The 21,707-nt window shown below is 35.7% G+C and overlaps 1 protein-coding gene and 1 long non-coding RNA gene across 2 annotated transcripts; both read right to left on the reverse strand.

Annotated features, from left to right (window-relative positions):
• Nucleotides 1-672: 672 nt before the first annotated feature.
• Nucleotides 673-1,455, reverse strand: LOC125498469 (uncharacterized). The gene has a single exon (XM_048646682.1). It carries the CDS (start codon nucleotides 1,453-1,455, stop codon nucleotides 673-675), a length of 783 nt encoding a protein of 260 aa, XP_048502639.1.
• Nucleotides 1,456-19,117: 17,662 nt separating this feature from the next.
• LOC125499095 (uncharacterized) lies at nucleotides 19,118-21,551 on the reverse strand. Its single transcript, XR_007275780.2, has 6 exons — nucleotides 21,411-21,551; nucleotides 21,141-21,320; nucleotides 20,945-21,054; nucleotides 20,789-20,855; nucleotides 20,603-20,701; nucleotides 19,118-19,312 (listed from the first exon to the last, which is right to left on the reverse strand). It is a non-coding gene; the product is annotated as an uncharacterized LOC125499095 (long non-coding RNA).
• Nucleotides 21,552-21,707: the final 156 nt, after the last annotated feature.

The following is a 21,707-nucleotide window of genomic DNA, read 5'->3' on the forward strand; positions in this document are numbered from 1 at the left end:
GGGAGGATACTTCGATCTCCATGGGGAAGTTCATCATTTTTTGAAGCTGGGCTAGTGTTTAATGTTTTTTGTGGTTTAGAAATTGGGTGGGTATGGGTTTCGATCTGTTTTAAGCTATTTTTTGGAGCCGGACTCACACACACACTTGACGAGGAGCCATCGGTTTTCCGGGGCAGCAGGGTAGCAGTACCCTGAACGCCACGTTTCGGCAGCAGAGGGGATATGGTATTTTCCATAAAATCTTTCGAAAGATTTTGAAGGAGGGTGAAGGGATTTTTATCATTGTTTACCTCTACAGCGACAGGTTTCCTAGGACGAGACATTTCTCTCTAACCCGCGCCGCCTTCTTTTTCTTCGATTCTCTCTCCTGTTTCTTTTTCTTTCGTCTTTTTTGGGGTCCACCTAGAAATGTGGGATTGCCCTCTTATTTTTGACTTTCCTCTTTCAGTCATCATTTCCTTTGTGTTGACTTTTTTCTTGTACCCAGATGGCATCCACGTGGCTTTGGGATTCTCAGGGAGTTTACCCTCCTTCGCGACCTCCGGAGCTTTATTATTCCGGCATGAGTTCCCTGAATGACCACTTATGTTGCAGCACTCACAAAACCACTGGCCCTCCATGAATTCAAGAGGTTGGAAGGATTTCCCAAGCCAAGCACCTGAAGGAGGTTTTTTATTTCCTTCCATTAGAAGACAGATCGAGTCTTGCAAATCGCTTATTCCCTCCCTCTAGCGTCCTCGCATCGATCTTCACAACCTCTCCCATGGTGCGACCCAATTTTACTAAAATTTCTTGCTTATAGAATTCCAAGGGTAGTTCTGGTAGGTTAACCCAAACTACACCCTTGCTACATTTTGCTTGTGACGGCCTAAACCCTGGTTCCCAACATTGCACCCAAATGTGCGCTCCTTGGATGATCCATGGACCATCGGCAAGTATGGTAGCTCTTTTTTGGTAAGATGGGCAAACAACCACGTAAAACCCTCTCCCAACAGCGATAAGATCAATGTTCTCCGGCAAAGACCATAATTTAACTAGTTGTATCTTCAAAATTTCTCTTGAGAAAGATTTTCCAACTACCTTGCAAATTATGGCCATGTTCCATGGCGTACTCAGAGCCGAGTAATCTTCATCAGATATTGGAACTATGACATGATCCTTTTGGATGGCTAAAGGGCCACCCCGATCTTGGCTCGAGAAGGGGATGGATTCAGGCTTACCCTTGAAGCTGGAAATCTCAGATGATACGGAAAGCCGAAGAGAATGACTCGAGGGATGACCATCATCAACAACCTGGGATGGACTCAAAGCACTCTTGTTGACCCTACTTGGCGGCGGAGCAGAACTATGGCGCTGGTGGAGGCTGGATGGTGCCGTGAGGGCGGGCTGAGGGGGGGAGGGGCTTTTGGGTGGAGGAGTTAAGGGTTTGTCTCTCTCTACAATTTTCTCTCTCATCTCTCTATAGCAAAACTAAATACAATTATCTTTATTCTTGGTGTCGACAATACCGTATGGATGTTTAGTTTTCCTTCTGTAATCTTTATTTTATTGTAAGTTACTTCGATGTCAAAAAAAAAAAAAAATCAAATTGGTGATTCATTTGTTTTAAAATAACCCAAACACAAACTAAGGAAATTCCATGCAATACTACATCTTAATCTTGTTTTTTATCTCGTTCAACCTTAAAATAGCTCTGAAAGCCACTACATGTCCTTTCTAATTATGAACTTGCTTTCAAGTAGTCTCTCATGGCTCTAGGACGCATCTCATGAGATATATTATATTGCTCAAACCACAAGAATATTTGAAAATGTGTAGCAGCCTTCAAGTTTGGATGGTTTATTTCTATTTGTTTTTTCATGGTCCTTATTACTCATTCTTAACTATAAAACTCCAACTTTGGATGTATGTATAAATTTTGACATCCTAACCTACATTACTTACTAGGTACACATGGTATCGAATTGGTCAAATTACCATGACTCCGTCTAGCACTATTTTCCCCATGAATTGTGCAAATTCTTTGGCTTTTCCTTTTACTGGCTCCAACCCGAATATACCGGAAACTCAATCCCAATCCTATCTCATAACTTTATAAGCCTTTTTATTCGGGTGAAATCTCGTCACGCCCGCCTTTATAACTCAATTTAATATGAGAGTTAGTCTTGTACGAGATCTTCTACTTTTAGATTAAAACTATTATTTGGGTATGGGCATTGCCCCTAGTTAATTGGTATTGTGTTTCCGACTTAATATCATTTTTTTCCACTCCCATTAAAATATGTTAAGGAAAACTCAATATTTAAAAGGTGCAAATATAGTAATGTAAAATTAACTTGCAACAAGATTTGAACCACATGGTGTGTGTAGTGTGTACATTATTATGTACGCCTTTTAATGTATTTATATAGATTAGGCAATGACAATTCCTATATTAATAACAAATTTAGCTCAATAGCGAGTAGTTTGATTTCATTCACTGACTAGTTTAATCTATTTGGTGATTAGATCTACTTTTATATTAAAATTAAAATGTCTCTTTTAATAAATCTATACAAATATATTAAAAGGCGTGCATAAACAATAAATTGTGCCACGTGACGCTCTCCCTAGGGAGTTTTAGTTCATGTAATCCATGTACAATAAAACATTTAGAAATTGCATAGTACTTCTATAAGGTTTGATCCCAAGACCTCAAGTACGTATACTAAAGTCTTAACCACTAGTTAAGTTGTATTTAGTGTTATTATAATAAAGTATTATATTAATAAATGAAATTTTCTCTTACCCGGGACATAATCTGGGCCTAATAACTAATTGTGTTAATATAATACTAATTTATAATTTCTTTGTTTGTATAGTGGACAATCGGAGATAGATGTCGGCAACAGAATACATTATTCAGCAGCTTTTATCGACATGAAATGAAAAAGAAATCAAAAGTAGCAAAAACGTCAAAAACATGAAACTGGCAGAGTGGCAGGCGTGAAAACCTTTTAATCTAGCAACAAATCCATATTCCTAACTTCCCGGCTGCCACTAATGCTAACAAGTAAAAAGTCCATCAAAGTGCATCTTTTAGCCTAAACACACAAGGTTTACAAGTTTGAAAAATTAGTTCGGTGGGCACACTTTTTCTGGTAGATTATCTTTCAAATTGAATGAGTTTTAATGCTGATGAACCATAAAAATTCTAGACCAAAATTGAAGAGCACGTTTTTTACATTGCTACTGACTATGTTATCATATATTGTACTGTCCTTAGACAAGAAAAGTTTGCGTGAACAACGGACTTGGTCAGTGCCTCAGTGTGTTGGATGACCAAACGTTCGCATTCTTCATTTTCCACACTTGCGTGAGGCGTGAGGCAGCTCGTTGAAGATTCTAGTGTGGGCCGGATGGGGACTGGGGAGCACGTTGGATTCTTCATTTTCCAATATACTAACTATTGTTAATTAATTTGTTTATCCGGTATATACTGACTCAGGGGTGGAACTAGCGTGGATTCAGTTGAACTCACGCAAAATCCTGAAAAAAAAAGGGTGAAAAATCGAAATGAAAATAGTATATTAAAATTTCGCATGCTGTTTGTTTGATTGTAGACATTTGGCTCAGCGGTCAACTGGGCTGCATCAAAACTTCCCTACTAGTTTAGGACGCAGGATCTCTTCTTATGAAGAGCATTTTTCTTCCTCCCCTTCTCATTTTTCTCGTTTTACTTGGCAGTTGGCATTGCATCCTGCTTTCCATTTTTTAGGTTTTTTTTTAATGCAATTTTTAACTTTTTATTTATTTTTTCTTTTAAGTCTTATGGAATATGTCTGTCTCATACTATTCATTTTATTTTTTGAAAATCTATCTAAACAACTTTTATCGATCGTTCGAAAATAATTTTGACTTTGAATTGTTATGATAAATTCCAAAAAGTTTGGGTGTTATCTTATCAAATAATTTGGACTTTTTATTCTTTGAACCTTAATATTTCTAACTGCTATCAGTAACTTTTACATTTCTTACATATCCAAAATGATCAACGAATGCAAAAAAAAAAGTAAAGGTTGATTATTTTGAGAAATCCCTCTAAAACATGAGAAAGTTCCTGAATGATACAAAGTTGAGATTATCTTCAAAAAGTGGTCGAAAATTTAGAAGTTGGGTTAATATTGCATGGGATAGTTTTAACATTTAACAAATGGATGATAAACAAATTATAATAAGTCATAATTAATTTTACTACTTTTAAATGTAAGTTATAAAATTTGGACTAGTGAATTTCAACTTTAACTAATCTATCTTGATTTTTTTTCTCCAAATAATTTCGAACCCATGTAGGTAAATTCTTGGATCCGCCACTATATATTGTACTACATAAGATATACAACGATTGTACTTCCTCCGTTTCATATTACTCGCTACACTTCACAATTCACGGACTCCTAGGCAATTTTTGAAGAAGAGAGAGGTAGAGAGTAAAAAGAAAAGGGACCCATGTGAGAGGAGAGAGATAGAGAGAGTTTATTGCGCAAAAAGGAAGTGTAGCAAATAATGTGAAACTTCCTACAATGAAAAATGTAACGAGTATTATGAAACGGAAGAAGTATGAGATTTTACTAAACGAAAAAAAACGACTTTTGAGTAAAGGAAATAGAGTTGGGGTAAGTTTTGAGGATTTTTAGGGTAGGCTTCGAGCCAAAAAAGGGAAAAACCAAACAAGGCAGATCGAATCTGTGCACCCCGATCAACTCTACACTATGTGTAGCTAATAGAAAATGAAGTTCAGATGTCAAATTTCTTGAATACAATTCAAAAATTTAATAGTTATGTTTAACAGAGATCATGAAAAAAAATTAGAATAAAAAAAATAATAGCTGAAAGATAACAAGTATCCAATTATCAAAACTTGAAGGCTACTTCTTACTTTGAGGGCCATGTCCCTTGTCGCTCCAAAGAGGAAGGTTTGGATCTTTCAATATTATGTCGGGCCAAGGTGGTCCCAGTAGTCAGCCTCTATTCAACTTTATGTGAACCATCTCCCGACCTTTTAAACCCAACTCGAGTACCACTTGAATAGGCGAACAACCGAACACGAAGGACTACACTTAATAAGCCATGGGATACAACCTAGAGTTATAGGAGATCATCATTTGAGAGCTACTCTATAACTAAAAACAGACATATTGTGATTTTCAAGCTATTTTGGAATTAAATGAGAACTATACATAACAGAGTTGTAGATGGCGAATTAAGTTGATGTATAAGGTCTCAGCCACCTAAGAATCATTTCAAGGACCTTCGGAACGGTTCTTAATAGTATAAAATATTGCCGAGTCCAGGATAGTTCAAAAATAACTAGTCCCTTTGTCCCAAAATATTCTTTACACTTTCATTTTTCATCTGTCCCAGAATACTCTTTATACTTCTATTTTTAGATATGACCCAATATTATTTTAATTTTTCTATCTTTTGACCATTGACCCACACTCTCTTTTCTCCAAATAAAATAATACCACCCCTACTACCATCAACTCTAACCATTGGCCCACACTCTTTCTCCACCAAATAAAATAATACTATTTCTGCTCTCTGCTAACTTATATCACATCTACTTTTTCAATAAAATAACAATTGACAACCAAATAACAACTTATCATCTAAAATTACGTGCCCTAATAAGTTTCAAGAGTATTTTAGGAAGGAGGGAGTATAAAAAACCAAATTTCAAGGCTATAGTTCATGTTTTTGGACGTTCCTAAATTCTACGGAATATACCACATAGAATACATTCTAAGCTCATAGGAAACTACCTAGAAATATCCCAAAGTCATATGATGGTGTCATAAGGTCTTCAAAAGTAATTGAAGTTGGATTCTTGTGATGTGAATGATAGTGATGCTCGATGATTGACGCCTCATGATATCCACCATGAAAGGGAGTGTGTGATCCAATGTTTGAGACATAGAAACAAGGTTTTTAACATATAAACCTAACAATATCTTACGAGAAAGGGCCAAACTATGAAAGCATAGGTGTAATTTGTAAAGGAGGGCAATAGCAAGCTCGAGAAGACAGAAACATGTGATACATGTTAAAGGTTAATCTAGAAAAATCTAGATGTGTAATGAAAAATTTAGTGTAAAGTTTAAAATAATCAAGTGATGATGTATCTAGAAATATCTTGTAAAAATCAAGATATTAGACAAGTGTAGAGAAATCTAGAAACTAAGGTACAACAACTATAAATATGTTGTATGTGTATGAGTTAAGGGGGAGCCAAACAAGTGAGCTCCACACAAGATATTAGGAGAGGTAGAAACAAAGGGTTCTACCAAGGTAAATGAGAGACATGAGCTCTTACATACACAACTGTACAATTAATATCAATGAAAATGCAATTTTATAATACTATTCGGGTCCATCAGAACTTCCGCGTGCGCCACAAATTCTATCAATACATTGAATTTCAAGCCGACGTAGAGATTCGTTAACCACCAAAGATACACTCTAGGATCATATGATACCATTTATTAACATATCCTTGGCAAGGAGAGGTCTTATTGATAATAATTCTGATAGATTATGAAAATATGTCAATATTTACATTATAGGTAGTAGTGTATAATTAGTTGCTTAATTCTAGCCTTGGTTCTCTTGTAATCTTGTGTATATAGAGGACAATTTGTAATCTTTATGATTAAGGAAAATAACATTCTTCATGGTATCAGATTAGGGTGAACTTTCCTCACACTTTTGCCACCTTATCGCATGCCCACAACCTCCATGCCAGCCACCATGACTGGCAGCTCTTCTTCTTCTCTTCTTGTTTTTACAGGTTCTAACATCAAACACAATATTTCAATTACTCTAGACATGAAAAATGTGCAATATTCAACGTGGGCCGAGTTATTCAAGATTCATGCACGTTCATATCGAGTCATTCATCATATTATTTCTCCAGCGAAAGGAAAAGAAAAAAAATACCTATCACCAATGAGGAAAAGGACTCATGTTGATATTGTTTAAAAATTTTAGGGACAGTCTTAGCATCTAAACCTCCTCCCATTTCGACTGCGGGGGTGTGATAGATTATGAAAATATGTCAATAATTTATATTTGTATACTTAGTTGCGTAATTAATTATTCTAGCTTTAATTCTCTCTTGTAATCTTGTGTATATAGAGAATAATATGTAATCTTTATGATTAACTATTTCCAGAAGTCTCTGTTTATCCCCAATACATTTTGCTCGTAATGAACCCTTTGGATGTTAGTGGTAAATGAAAGCCATTGAAGCTTATTTTGATCATTGATATGTTAAGTATTTGATGCGCCTAAGCAAAGTAAACTTACACTTATGCTTTATTCTCGTGTCATCCGAAAACAAATAATGAGAACTTTTATAATGGAAAAACCTATAGTATGTTTGAAAAGAGTTGATGGAATATAATCCTGTAATATATATGTTTCCCCTATTCACCTACATACCCACTTATTACTTCCTCAATTATAATCTTTGTAGCTTCTTATTTACTTTACAGACAAGTTCTATTCTTACTGTTAACATATACACACATGTTCTGGTTCTATTAAGGAAGAAATACATACTATTTTAAGAAAAAGTTAAGCAAACACCTTCATATCGAAAAAACAATTACTAGCTTAAACTAGAGATGACCAACAATGCGGACCAATTCAACCCAGCCTGTCTCTTGGGCGATCGGGCCGTATGGGCTAAACCTGCGTGCAAAAAGCCCGATCCAACCCAATTCGAACCGTGAAATTGGTGGGGGAAAAGTGGACCAGATTTTTCGAACCCAACCTGCGAAAGCCCGTTACTAAAACCACCCAACCCGGTTCACGAAAGCGGTGCAATCTAGCCCATGAACCAGACCAGCCCAACCCAAGTAATATTCAACCAAATTGTGTATATTTTAATCAAATTGTATATATTTTAATCAAATTGTATATATTTTAATAAAATTGTATATATTTTAATAAAATTGCATATATTATAATCGGTTATTTTACCAGATACCCCCGATAAATCAAAAAATTCACAATATACCCTCAATGTTTCAACAATTCACCATATACTCCTGACTTTTCATTTTTGTGCACCAAATACCCTTTTTTTAACGGACGTTAGGTTGCCGTTTGCTTTATTTACAATTTTGCCATCTGTTATTTCCCTAGGAATACTACAAGAGGGGGGGTGAATTGTAGGTGTAGAAATAAACGTAACTTTTTGCGGAAATTAAAACTTAAACGAATAAACAAGCTAAAGGAACACAAGGGATTTTTACGAGGAAAAACTTCTTGGGCCCAACAAGAAGAAACAACCTCGACCACTAGGGATTTTAAACTCAACACTTTCACTAATTAGGCCAAACAACTCTGTTACAACCTAATTCTAACTCGAGCCACACCTTGAGTTCCTAAACTCAAGTTCCTGAACCACTGTTCCCTTAACAGCAGTTCCTCTCAACTTCACTCGAAGTTTTCTCACACATACAAGCTTCACTCAAAGCCTTTCTCTTACAGAACTTCACTCAAAGTTCCCTTACCCCAAAAACCAAAATACAATTGATCGAAATAAGCTTAGTGGAATTAGAGTAAGAAGGCAAAGAACAAATGGCTATTATGAGAGAATGAAGGCACTGACACTTAATAAGTTAAACTCACTTAATTACTTAGTCAGACACAATTTGGAACTTATCTAGACTTCTATATTTATAGTGTTAATCATGAAGAACGTGGGATTAATGTTAGAGTACACGTTTTAATCCATTTACCCATGATGTTCCTTCCCCTAAGGAACACGTTTTACATCATGTCCCATGATCCCATGAACTATAAATGAACGTGGATAAAATGCAGCCATTACTCCTAATTAATAGGAGTTCCTTGAGCATTATCCGAAAATCAGTTTTTATAAACTCTTTTTATCTTTAAATCTGAATTTCTATCTTTAAGAAAATAATATCTTTGAAATAAAATCTTTCTAACAACCGGATATTTATTTTCTTATTTTCCGAAAAATAAAATCTTTTTCCAAAACAGATTTTCTTTTTAAAACTGATTTTATCATTTGAAATTAGAAATAACTAATTTCCTATAATCTAGGCATGACTTACTCCATTATCTTTTAACCTTACATATAATACACGCCTAAGTCTAGTTCCTTTATTAATCAGTTCCTTTAACATATTGCTAAGTGCCACTTAGTTTGTTCCTTACAAAGGAACAAACGCTTCATTCTCAAATAATCTGCCACAGTTCCTTACCATTCTTTCTTTGTTCCTTTACATTGGAACTAGAAAATAAAACGCCTAGCTTCTATTATTCTTGATCCAATGCTTGCTCCAGTATCAACATAGAAACTTCTTTACTTAGCCTTTGAAATCCTCTCTTGACTTCTTCATTGACTTCGTATTCTCCCAGTTCCTTGCATTGATACCTTAGACACCATACACTTAAATAATTCATTAGTTCACTACTTAGTTTGTTCCTTTGTTTCTTTGTCATTATCAAAACTAGGGTTCAACAATTTCCCCCTTTTTGATGATGACAACAAAGGTACAAACTAAGGAAAATAACAAATAATATAAGTGAATGAAAATAAAAACATAAAGAAGAAAATGAAAAATAAAACACAATATGTAGTAACTGAATGTAACATTTATTGATTTTTCATTTACCTTAACCTATTTTTGATTTTTCATTTACCTTATCCAATTTTTAATTTTTTTCAATTTTCATTTTTTTAAGTTTATGTACAGTTTGTTCCTTAAATCCTTTTCCCCCTTTGTCATCCTCAAAAAGAATAGACTCTGCATGAATTGATGAATTGATTTAACACCTTAAGACCAATATGCAAGCACCATTAGTGGTTAAGTTAGAAAATCAAAGAGTAAACTTGCTCAAACATCAATCACATAATACTAGCCATTCCAAGGAAGAAATTATGCAAAACATTTAGAAACATAGACAATATAGCAAAAGTCATTGATTATATAGCACTTGTTCCATAACAAAACAAAGAAAGAAAAGAAAAAGGAAGAAACAAAAGTTGTGTTCCTTGATGAAAGAAACAGGAACAACAAAACAAAATAAAAGAAACTAAGAAAGGGAAGGGGAATGGTGTTCCTCTACAACTTCTTCTTCAACCACATCCTCCAATTTTTCATCACCACCCCATGATTAGTCAACCTGTTCCTTCAGCTCCTCCAAGGACGAGCCATAACATCCATCTTCTTTTGCTGCGCAACCACGGTATCACTCAATTTCTTCATAAGACTTATCATAGTATCAGTTTTGGCATCCAAAGTCCAATGAAGATGATTGTAAAATTTTATCATATGTTGTGCAGGAAGGCAGACTTCATTAACCCAGTTAGTATCATCCGGATTTCCTGTTCCTTACCCTTGGAACTAGAGGCAGATGGGGGATTTGTGAAGGAACTGGAGGGTTTGAGTGGAAGGCTCATCTGTTCCAGGAATGGAAACAGAAGGTGAAGGGTGATAAATGGGAGGAAGAATGGTGGTGTGGGTGGAAGAGTTGTGGAGGTGGAAGCAAAAGGATTTGGCCTTTTATTTCATCCTTCAACTGCTCAAAACTGGAAGGAACAGAGAAGGACGAAGGTGAAATGGAGGGATTTTGTGAAAGGAACAGAGAGTTTGGGAGATGGTGGTGGAGTAAGTTCCTTGAGAGTAGAGGGTACCTGTTCCTCATTATCCGAAAGGACTAATGGAGAGTCCTCGTTGGAAGGAACAGGAACGGGAGCAATTTTTCGACGAGTGCTCTTTCTCACTCTCAAGGAACAGAGGGTTTAGGCTTAGTGGCAATGTGTTTGCGCCTCTTAGGTTTGGTTCCTCCGGCTTAGGAACAGGGTTATCCAAGATTACATCATTATCTTCTTCTAAGTCAGTTTGGGCAGTTTTCTTTTTCCTGAGGAACTGGAAGCCATTCTTCCTTGAATGAGAACACCTTCTTGGACAGACAAGCCAAGTCCATTTAGGGTCTTCTCATTCAAGATGTTCCCTTGTTTGACCCTATGTGGTCCAACCAGTAAGTCTTACTTCAAAATGATGAAGTAAGAAGTTATCAAGGCACCGTACCAATACACAATATTCTTCAATACATGGGTTAAGTGTTGAATGAAGAGGGAAGGGAAATTGATTTGTATGTGGTGGTCCAAGCAAAACATGTAACACATATCCAAGAGACCCACTTCATTCCTCTTTTCAGTTCGAGGAATGAGTGCTCTCCAAACCAAGTTAAACAGTACTTTGTGAAGGGAGGAAGAGTAGTTATGGTTAAGTTTGTTTTGGCCAGCTGTTCCTCCAAAATATTCTAAGATTTTGTCTTGAGGAAAATTCGGAAAGGAAACAGTTCCTTTCCTTTTAAAATACAAATCAGTTCCTTTGCAAGGAACTTCCCATACTTTGTTAAAGTTGCTTGATTAAACCTTATTTTCTTTCCTCTAACTCAGTTGTGCAAGTTCCATTAGTATTAACAAATTTGCACAAACTCATCCATAGCTAGAGGAACAAGAGCATTATTAAAGGCGAATTCAAACAAGAATTCCATGCCTTGTTCCTTTAGAATGGAGGTTAATTCTAGAAATTCATTTTATTGCCCATTCTAAATCGACGCAAAAACCCAAACATACCTAGATTCACTTCGTTCGACCCTTTCTTTTGGAAGACGAAGAAACAGTTCCTTTGGAAGGAACAGGTGCAGTTTCTTCTTCTTCCCCCTGAGATTGTTCCGGGGTTTCTTCTTCATCGTCTTCCCCAATCAATTTTCTTCTCCATGCTCCTTCTAGGAGATTCTAATTGCTGTTCCTCTATGGGGTTTTCTTGAATTATGTCGGTTTCAAGGGTTTTAGTTGGAGATGAAGAAATTTCCATTTTTGAAGTGTCGGTTGTTTTTGGTGTTGGAAAAGGGAGTTTCTTGAAGTTTTTGCCATGATTTTGAAGGTTTGGAGGTTTTTATGGAGTATCAAAGGGTGTGATGAGGTTTCGGTTTGGTGAAGATGAAGCGTTTGAGAGGAACACGGTTTCTTAGATGAATTGAAGAAGGAAGTTTTGCATGTAATAGTAATTATGACACGCGGGAAAGAAATAAAGCAAAAAAATAAAAAATAAATAAAAAGGAAGAAAACGAAAAGATAAAAAGAACCAAGATTTAATTAAACTGGTTCCCCTTATTTTTGGGATTTTTCGGATTTTTCGGATTTTTATGAATTTTAATTTTTGAAAGAAAATAAATGCTAAGGAACTTGTGCTATAGGAACAACTAATGCTACATATCAATATCCTTCATACTATGCATGTTTCTTGACCTTAGGAACAGTAAGGGGAGTATTATGTGACATTTGTGAGTTGTTTATTTCTTTGACTTCATGTTTATGTTTTGCAACATTCCAATTTGCAATGGTCTTAGGCAATTAAACACAATTATTTTTAGCACACAAAGTCACTCAAATTGATTCAAACATGGGGGAATTGACATAGGAACAATCACTTAATTTTTATTAAGCCTAACTCAAGCCTTAATTTTTCATATCTATCTCTTTGCAAAGGCTTAGTTAGGATATCAGCAATCTGATAATCAGTTTGACAAAACTCAAGTTTAATCAAACCTTTTTCAACATTTTCTCTTAAAAAGTGATGTCTAATATGTATATGCTTTACTCTAGAATGATGCACTGGATCTTTAGATATACTATAGCACTTGTATTGTCACAATAAATAGGAACACATTCAAAGTTTATTCCATAGTCACTAAGTTGTTGTTTTATCCAAAGCATTTGAGAGCAACATGCAGCAGCAGCAGCTACATATTCTGCTTCAGCAGTGGATAAAGCAACTGTGTTTTGTTTCTTGGTACTCCAAGAAACTAAACTATGACCAAGGAATTGTGCCATACCTGAGGTGCTTTTCCTATTTACAAGATCTCCAGCATAATCTGCATCTGCATATCCTTTTAGTTCGAATGTATCACTTCTTGGATAGTAGAGTCCAAGATCATCTGTTCCTTTAAGTATCTAAGAATTCTCTTCACAGCAGTGAGGTGAGACTCCTTTGGATTTGCTTGAAATCTAGCACACAAACCAACACTGAAAGCTATGTCTGGACGACTAGCAGTTAGATACAAAAGTGAACCAATCATTCCTCTATATTTTGTTTGATCAACACTTGTTCCTATGGAGTCTTCATCTAATCTAGTTGAAGTTCCCATAGGAGTGTGATTTATCTTTGAATTTTCGAGGCCATATTTCTTTAATAGTTCCTTTATGTATTTTTGTTGGTGAACAATTATACCTTTTTCAGTTTGTTTGATTTGTAGTCCAAGAAAGAAATTTAACTCACCCATCATACTCATTTCAAATTCATTGCTCATGAGACTTGAGAATTCTTTGCACAATGTTTCATTAGTAGCTCCGAATATGATGTCATCAACATATATTTGAACAAGCAAAATATCAGTTCCTTTAGATTTTAGGAACAAGGTTTTATCAACCTTTCCTCTTTTAAAGTTGTTTTCTAAAAGGAACTTGGATAATCTCTCATACCATGATCTAGGTGCTTGTTTTAACCCATAAAGAGCTTTATCAAGCTTGTAGACATGATTTGGGAGATTATTATTTTCAAACCAGGGGGTTGTTCAACATATACATCTTCGTTTAGATAGCCATTTAAAAATGCACACTTAACATCCATTTGATATAATTTGAATCCCATGTAAGCAGCAAATGCAATTAAATTCTAATGGCTTCTAATCTAGCTACAGGAGCAAAGGTTTCTTCATAATCAATTCCTTCTTGTTGGTTATAACCTTTTACTACAAGTCTAGCTTTGTTTCTTACAATGGTTCCATATTCATCTAGTTTGTTTCTAAACACCCATTTTAAGCCAATTACTTTTTGTTGTTTAGATGAAGGAACTAGATGCCATACCTTGTTTCTTTCAAACTCATTTAATTCAGCTTGCATTGCATAATCCAATCAGAGTCAGTTAAGGCTTCTTCATGATTTCTTGGTTCCATCATTGATAGGAACGCATGAAATGCACAAAAGTTCCTTAACTGAGATCTAGTTTGCGTACCTTTGGATATGTCGCTGATTATGAGTTCCACAGGATGTGACTTTTGTAATCTCCAAGGTTTTGGTTGAAACTCTCTTATAGGAACATGTTGTTCCTCATGAGTTCCTTGAGTGGATGAGGAACTCTGCTCAGTTGTTCCTCTGTTAGCCTCGGTGGACTCAGTTCCTTCATTTAGAGGAACAGGAGCATCTTCTCCTCCTTGAGGAACAGGAAATCATTGTATTCATTATTTTCAATTCCTCGTTCCTTTCCTCTTTCACTTCTTCTTCTTCTTGTGAATCTGTGTTCCTTGGACTAGGTTGTGCTAACCCTATCTCATAGTCATCAACCTGTATGCTTGGATTATGTTTGTCAGATTCATCAAAGATTACATGAATGCTTTCTTCAACACACATAGTTCTCTTGTTATATACTCTATAAGCTTTACTATGTGAGGAGTATCCTAAAAATGTTGCTTCATCACTCCTTGCATCAAATTTTCCAAGATTATCTTTTCCATTATTATGCACATAACATTTGCATCCAAATGTTCTAAAATAGGTGATGTTTGGTTTCTTTCCAAAGTAAAGTTCATAAGGAGTTTTATTAATGATAGGTCTCATCATGGCACGATTAATTATGTGACAAGCAGTATTAACAGCTTCAGCCCAAAAGTTCCTTGGAAGTTCACTAGCAATTAACATGGTTCTAGACATTTCCTCCAAAGTTCTATTTTTCCTTTCTACAACACCATTTTGTTGTGGTGTTCTAGGGGCAGAAAAATTATGATCTAGGCCATTATCTCTGCTTAGGTCATCAAATTTATAATTTTCGAATTCCTTGCCATGATCTGATCTAATGTGCATTATTTTATGTCCACTTAGGTTTTGAACTCTTTTAGCAAAGACAAGGAACTCATCATAAGTTTCATCTTTACTAGAGAGAAAAATAACCCAAGTGTACCTAGAGTAGTCATCTACAATCACAAGTACATACCTCTTTCCACTTCTGCTTTGAATTCTCATGGGTCCACATAAGTCCATATGAATTAACTCTAATGGTTTAGTGGTACTTACAATCGTTTTAGATTTGAAAGAGGATCTTACTTGTTTACCTCGTGCACATGCATCACAAACTTGATCAATATGAAATTTTATGGATGGTAATCCTAAAACAAGGTCTTTTGATCTAAGTTTCTCAAGTAATGAAAAGCTAGCATGTCCTAGACGCTTGTGCCATAGAAGTGAATCATCTTCAATAACACTAAGACAAGTTAAATTGATTTGAGGAACAAGGTCTAGATCCACAATGTATGTGTTCCCTTTCCTTGTTCCTTTCTTAGTTTTAATGTTGATGATTAAGCATTTTTCCTTATCAAATTTTACAGTATTTCCTTTGTCACAAAATTGAGAAATGCTTAATAGATTATGTTTTAGACTTCAACTAAAAATAATTTTCAATGGAGTGTAATGGTGGACTTACCGACCTTACCCATAGCAACAATGTTACCTTTTTATTATCACCAAATGTTACACTGCCACCTTCATAGGTTGTGAGTGAGAGAAACTTCGTTTTGTCTCCTGTCATGTGCTTGGAACAACCACTATCGAGATACCAAGTGTTGTTCCCCCTCACTCCAACCTGCAAAAATCAACTAGTTGTTAGTTGAAGGAACCCCATCTTTCGTGGGTTCCTGTTCTTGACTAGGATTTGTTTTGACAACCCATTTTTTCTTACTTATTGTCACATTTTTTCCCAATCATCTCAGATTTTAGTTGGACATTGATTTATGTAATGACCTACCTTGCACAATACATACAGAACTTATCACTAGGTAGATCAACATATTTCTTTGTCTTGTTCCTTTTCTTGTAGTTTTCAAAACCAAGACCTTCCTTCCTTTTGGTCTGTGGTTTCTCAATCCACTTAGGAACTTTCATGATTTTGCCTCTGTTCCTTGCGACAACCAGTTCCTTTTTAAGATTACAGATCTGTTCCTTTAAAATATTTTTCTCTTTATTTATTTTTTCAATCTCAGATCTGTATCCTTTCAAAGGGGTTGATCTTATATCAAAGGAACTCAGAACAGGGACAAATTCCTTCAAGTGTGAAATCTCTAAATTAATTAGATAATTTTCATTTTTCAAACTCTCATAACATTCTTTGATTTTTAAGTTTTTATCAAACAAATCAAAAAATCTAGTTTCGACATCAGTTCTCATTTTCTTAAGCCATTCTATGTGTTCCTTGCAAACCTTTAAGGCTTGTTCCGTTTGTTCACGTTTTTCACGTTCATCTCTACATTCAAGAATTGCATCATAAAGAAGATCATATATTTCAGTCCTAGTTTTACCATCTAGTTCTGACTCAAGTCCATGTTGACTTACCTCAATTTTTTCTTCATCTTCTTTTTCGTCAGTGTTTGCCATGAGGCAAAGGTTTGTGTTTCTTCAGTTGGTTGTTCCTCCTTCTCCGTCTCTGAATCTCCCCAAGCAGCTATCATAGCTTTGCGCACTTTGCCTTAGAGAAAGGTGTTTTGATTCTTTGTTCCTTTCAGCAAAGCGTTCCTTGTTCCTTTCTTTGGTTTTGTCATTTTCCCAAAGAGGACATTCCTTGATGAAGTGATCTGTACTTCCACATTTATGACAAGCAGCTTTGTTAGAAAATTTCTTAGTTTTACCTTTGAAGTTTCCATTCTTCATGTTCCTGTACATCTTTCGAAATTTTCGAACCATGAGGGCTGCTTCTTCTTCTTCAGAGTCCGAATCATCTTCTCATCTGCTTTGAGAGCAATTGATTTTGATTTGGAGCTTTCACCATATTCAGTATCAAGGTGAAGCTCATGAGTCATAAGTGACCCTGCCAGCTGTTCTAAGTTGAACTTAGTGAAGTCTTTTGTTTCTTGAAGAGCAGTGACTTTAGCCATCCATCTGTCCTTAGGAAGACTCCTAAGAACCTTTCGAACCTGTTCCTCAGATGAAATAAACTTTCCAAGAGAAGCCAACTCATTTATAATGTTAGTAAAACGAGTAAACATGTCTCGGATGCTTTCTTTGGATTTCATGCAGAACAGTTCATATTGATTCATAAGTAAATCAATTTTCGATCTTTTAACTTCATTAGTTCCTTCGTGGGTTACTTCTAGTAAATCCCATATTTGCTTTTGATCCTATTATGTTCATGGGGTCCAAGTCCACAATGCAATAATTTAATAGCCATGGCATTTACTTCCATTTTTTCAAAATCAGATTTGTCATAATCAGAGAGGGGTTTAAGAGTTACCTCATTTTTGTCATTTGTAGTTGTGACTTCGAAATCACCAACTTCAATGACTCTCCATACCTGATAATTTTCAGCCTTGATGAATATCTCCATGCGGTTCTTCCAATAGTTGTAGTACTTCCCATTGAACATAGGAGGCCTTTGAGTGGAATAACCTTCTTCAAGTTTCTCGGTGGTATTCATTGTTCCTTGGATCTTTTTCTCAATAGGGTTTCCTATCTTACGTGAGTTCTAGCTCTGATACCAATTGTTATTTCCCTAGGAATACTACAAGAGGGGGGGTGAATTGTAGGTGTAGAAATAAACGTAACTTTTTGCGGAAATTAAAACTTAAACGAATAAACAAGCTAAAGGAACACAAGGGATTTTTACGAGGAAAAACTTCTTGGGCCCAACAAGAAGAAACAACCTTGACCACTAGGGATTTTAAACTCAACACTTTCACTAATTAGGCCAAACAACTCTGTTACAACCTAATGCTAATTCGAGCCACACCTTGAGTTCCTAAACTCAAGTTCCTGAGCCACTGTTCCCTTAACATCAGTTCCTCACAACTTCACTCGAAGTTTTCTCACACGTACAAGCTTTACTCAAAGCCTCTCTCTTACAGAACTTCACTCAAAGTTCCCTTACCCCAAAAACCTAAATACAATTGATCGAAATAAGCTTAGTGGAATTAGAGTAAGAAGGCAAAGAACAAATGGCTATTATGAGAGAATGAAGGCACTGACACTTAATAAGTTAAACTCACTTAATTACTTAGTCAGACACAATTTGGAACTTATCTAGACTTCTATATTTATAGTGTTAATCATGAAGAACGTGGGATTAATGTTAGAGTACACGTTTTAGTCCATTTACCCATGATGTTCCTTCCCCTAAGGAACACGTTTTACATTATGTCCCATGATCCCATGAACTATAAATGAACGTGGATAAAATGCAGCCATTACTCCTAAGTAATAGGAGTTCCTTGAGCATTATCCGAAAATCAGTTTTTATAAACTCTTTTTATCTTTAAATCTGAATTTCCAATCTTTAAGAAAATAATATCTTTGAAATAAAATCTTTCTAACAACCGGATATTTATTTTCTTATTTTCCGAAAAATAAAATCTTTTTCAAAACAGATTTTCTTTTTAAAACTGATTTTATCATTTGAAATTAGAAATAACTAATTTCCTATAATCTAGGCATGACTTACTCCATTATCATTTTAACCCACTAGTGGAAAAAAGCAGTAGGGCTGCGCTGAAAATGGTATGTAGGGCTGCGCTTTTAGAGGGCAGCCCTTTCCATCGCAGCCCTTCATTATTCAAGTAGGGCTGCGCTAGAAAAGCGCAGCCCTTCTAGACGAAGGGCTGCGCTTTTTTCAAAAAGGCGCAGCCCTTCATGATAGGAAGGGCTGCGCCTTTTTGAAAAAAGCGCAGCCCTTCTTAGTAGAAGGGCTGCGCCTCCTTCACACGCGCAGCCCTTCTTGCTTTAGAAGGGCAGCCCTTCTTGCTAGAAGGGCTGCGCTAGTTTAAACTAGCGCAGCCCTTCTTAGTATAAGGGCTGCGCTATTTTAAACTAGCGCAGCCCTTCACTATAATTTTTTTTTTTTTTTATTTTGCTTGCACACAGCAGCCTGCACATACCAGCAGCACAGCCTGCACCCACACACCAGCCCCAACCCCCACCCATAACCTCTCTTGGACAAGAAAAAAATGCAAATTGCAAATACGATAATATATGACAAGTGGAGAAAGGTAATAATTAACTTCAAATATATTAAAATAATGTAAAAAGTGTACATAGGTGATAGAAACTAGCTAGTACATTATTGTTGGAGCGAAAATCTCATCCTATGCAATCATCGGTAATGTAGGACGCCAACTTATCCCGAACTTCGTCAATTTCTTCTTTGGTGAAGTTCCTCAAACGTGGTTTGGAACTAGCATAAACCTTGCAAAATAACCAACAAATAAACATATACAAAAAGTCAATCATTTTACCGTAGTTAGTACTTCTAAAAATGACATATATCTTCCCGAAATGGAATCAAAACCAAATGCAAGCCTAAAAGTCTACACACTAGTTATAATATATCTCATATAATCATGTTCAAAGAGAATTTGAGGTTAAATCACTTCATAACTACATTTTGGGAGCGAAAAGGCCAAATTAGGCCAAAATAGGCCGGAAATGGCCTTTTTCGTTCCCGAAATGCAACCAACAAGAAATTAAAGCCTAAAAGTCTACACACTAGTTATAATATATCTCATATAATCATGTTCAAAGAGAATTTGGGGTTAAATCACTTCATAAATACATTTTGGGAGCGAAAAGGCCAAAATAGCCCAAAATAGGCCGGAAATGGCCTTTTCGTTCCCGAAATGCAACCAACATGAAATTAAAGCCTAAGAATCTACATACTAGTTATAATATGCCTCATATAATCATGTTCAAAGAGAATTTGAGGTTAAATCACTTCATAAGTACATTTTGGGAGCGAAAAGGCCAAAATAGCCCAAAATAGGCCGGAATTGGCCTTTTCGTTCCCAAAATCAAACCAACAACAAATTAAAGCCTAAGAATCTACATACTAGTTATAATATGCCTCATATAATCATGTTCAAAAAGAATTTGAGGTTAAATCACTTCATAACTACATTTTGGGAGCGAAAAGGCCAAAATAGGCCAAAATAGGCCGGAAATGGCCTTTTCGTTCCCAAAATGCAACCAACAACAAATTAAAGCCTAAGAATCTACATACTAGTTATAATATGCCTCATATAATCATGTTCAAAGAGAATTTGAGGTTAAATCACTTCATAACTACATTTTGGGAGCGAAAAGGCCAAAATAGCCCAAAATAGGCCGGAATTGGCCTTTTCGTTCCCAAAGTCAAACCAACAACAAATTAAAGCCTAAGAATCTACATACTAGTTATAATATGCCTCATATAATCATGTTCAAAGAGAATTTGAGGTTAAATCACTTCATAACTACATTTTGGGAGCGAAAAGGCCAAAATAGCCCAAAATAGGCCGGAAATGGCCTTTTCGTTCCCAAAATCCAACCAACAACAAATTAAAGGCTAAAAATCTACATACTAATTATAATATGCCTCATATAATCATGTTCAAAAAGAATTTGAGGTTAAATCACTTCATAACTACATTTTGGGAGCGAAAAGGCTAAAATAGGCCGGAAATACAAGAAACAACAATTGGAAACCTAAAAGTTACATACCTTTCGAAGATCAACAACATCTTTGCAATAGTTGACGATATCGAGCATGAACCTCATGACGTAATACCCACACGCAAGTCCACCTTCTTGTACCGGACACTAAAATTCACCAAAGATGCAATAAATGACATGTTATATGTGTATTATGTGTTTGTATAAAAGGATGCAAAAAATATTACATGTTACCTCGACTAAATACCAAACAGGAGCTTTTCCTTGTCGAAGTCCAGATGAAGTAATCTTCTTCATCACACTACATCAATACACATTATTATAAGATTAGATGTACATTTAATATTTAATAAGCTAATAAGTGTGCATATATAGTTTCAATTAGGCTACCTATTTAACAATGATTTGACTAGTAAGGACCGTATTGTTTTTTACGCAAAGAATCAAAGTGGTAGACTTCGTTACTTGACACACATATTGCAATGAGTGTCCAATGGTTCCTACAACAATAAAAATAATGTTATTGTTATCGTAGAACAACTAATAGGTCAATTTAATTAATTAAAAATCAGTTTACGAAGCATACGATTCAATGTAAGGAAGAAGAACGATCTTATATCCAAGACGAGAACATGCGTTCAAAGAATCCTTGAGATATACTTTCACCTCTTTTTCGTTTTGTACGCAACTGTCATCTCGTACAAAGCTTGGACATAACCAACCAAAGATTGGCTGACTAGATCGCCTCACATCATTGTATAATAGCCTGAGAATTCATATTGATAAAAATAAAACTTACTTATTATGGAAGTTATTATTAGTTGGATTGAATACTACTTAATTAATAAAGTATTACCTCATGAATGTTTGTATCATGGAAACATTCAACTCTTCCCCAAGTAAGAATTCTTTAATATCATCCTTACAAATGTAGGTCGATGTATCCTCATCAATGTAGTGGAATTGGTGGTGCGACAACTTAATCTCAATCATTGCTCCATCGCTGCATCACTAATGCACTCATGTAGCCAGAAGCACGGTTTAGTAAGGCGTTGCACCACCTCCATATCCGTAATGAGTGGATACTTTGCTGAAGAATTCGTTCCCACTTGGGCACGTCGGCCTCCCTGAGGTGAAGCTACCTTCTTTCCCT

This window comes from Beta vulgaris, chromosome 6 (genome assembly GCF_026745355.1).
Source record: "Beta vulgaris subsp. vulgaris cultivar EL10 chromosome 6, EL10.2, whole genome shotgun sequence".
NCBI classification, from domain to species: Eukaryota; Viridiplantae; Streptophyta; class Magnoliopsida; order Caryophyllales; family Amaranthaceae; genus Beta; species Beta vulgaris.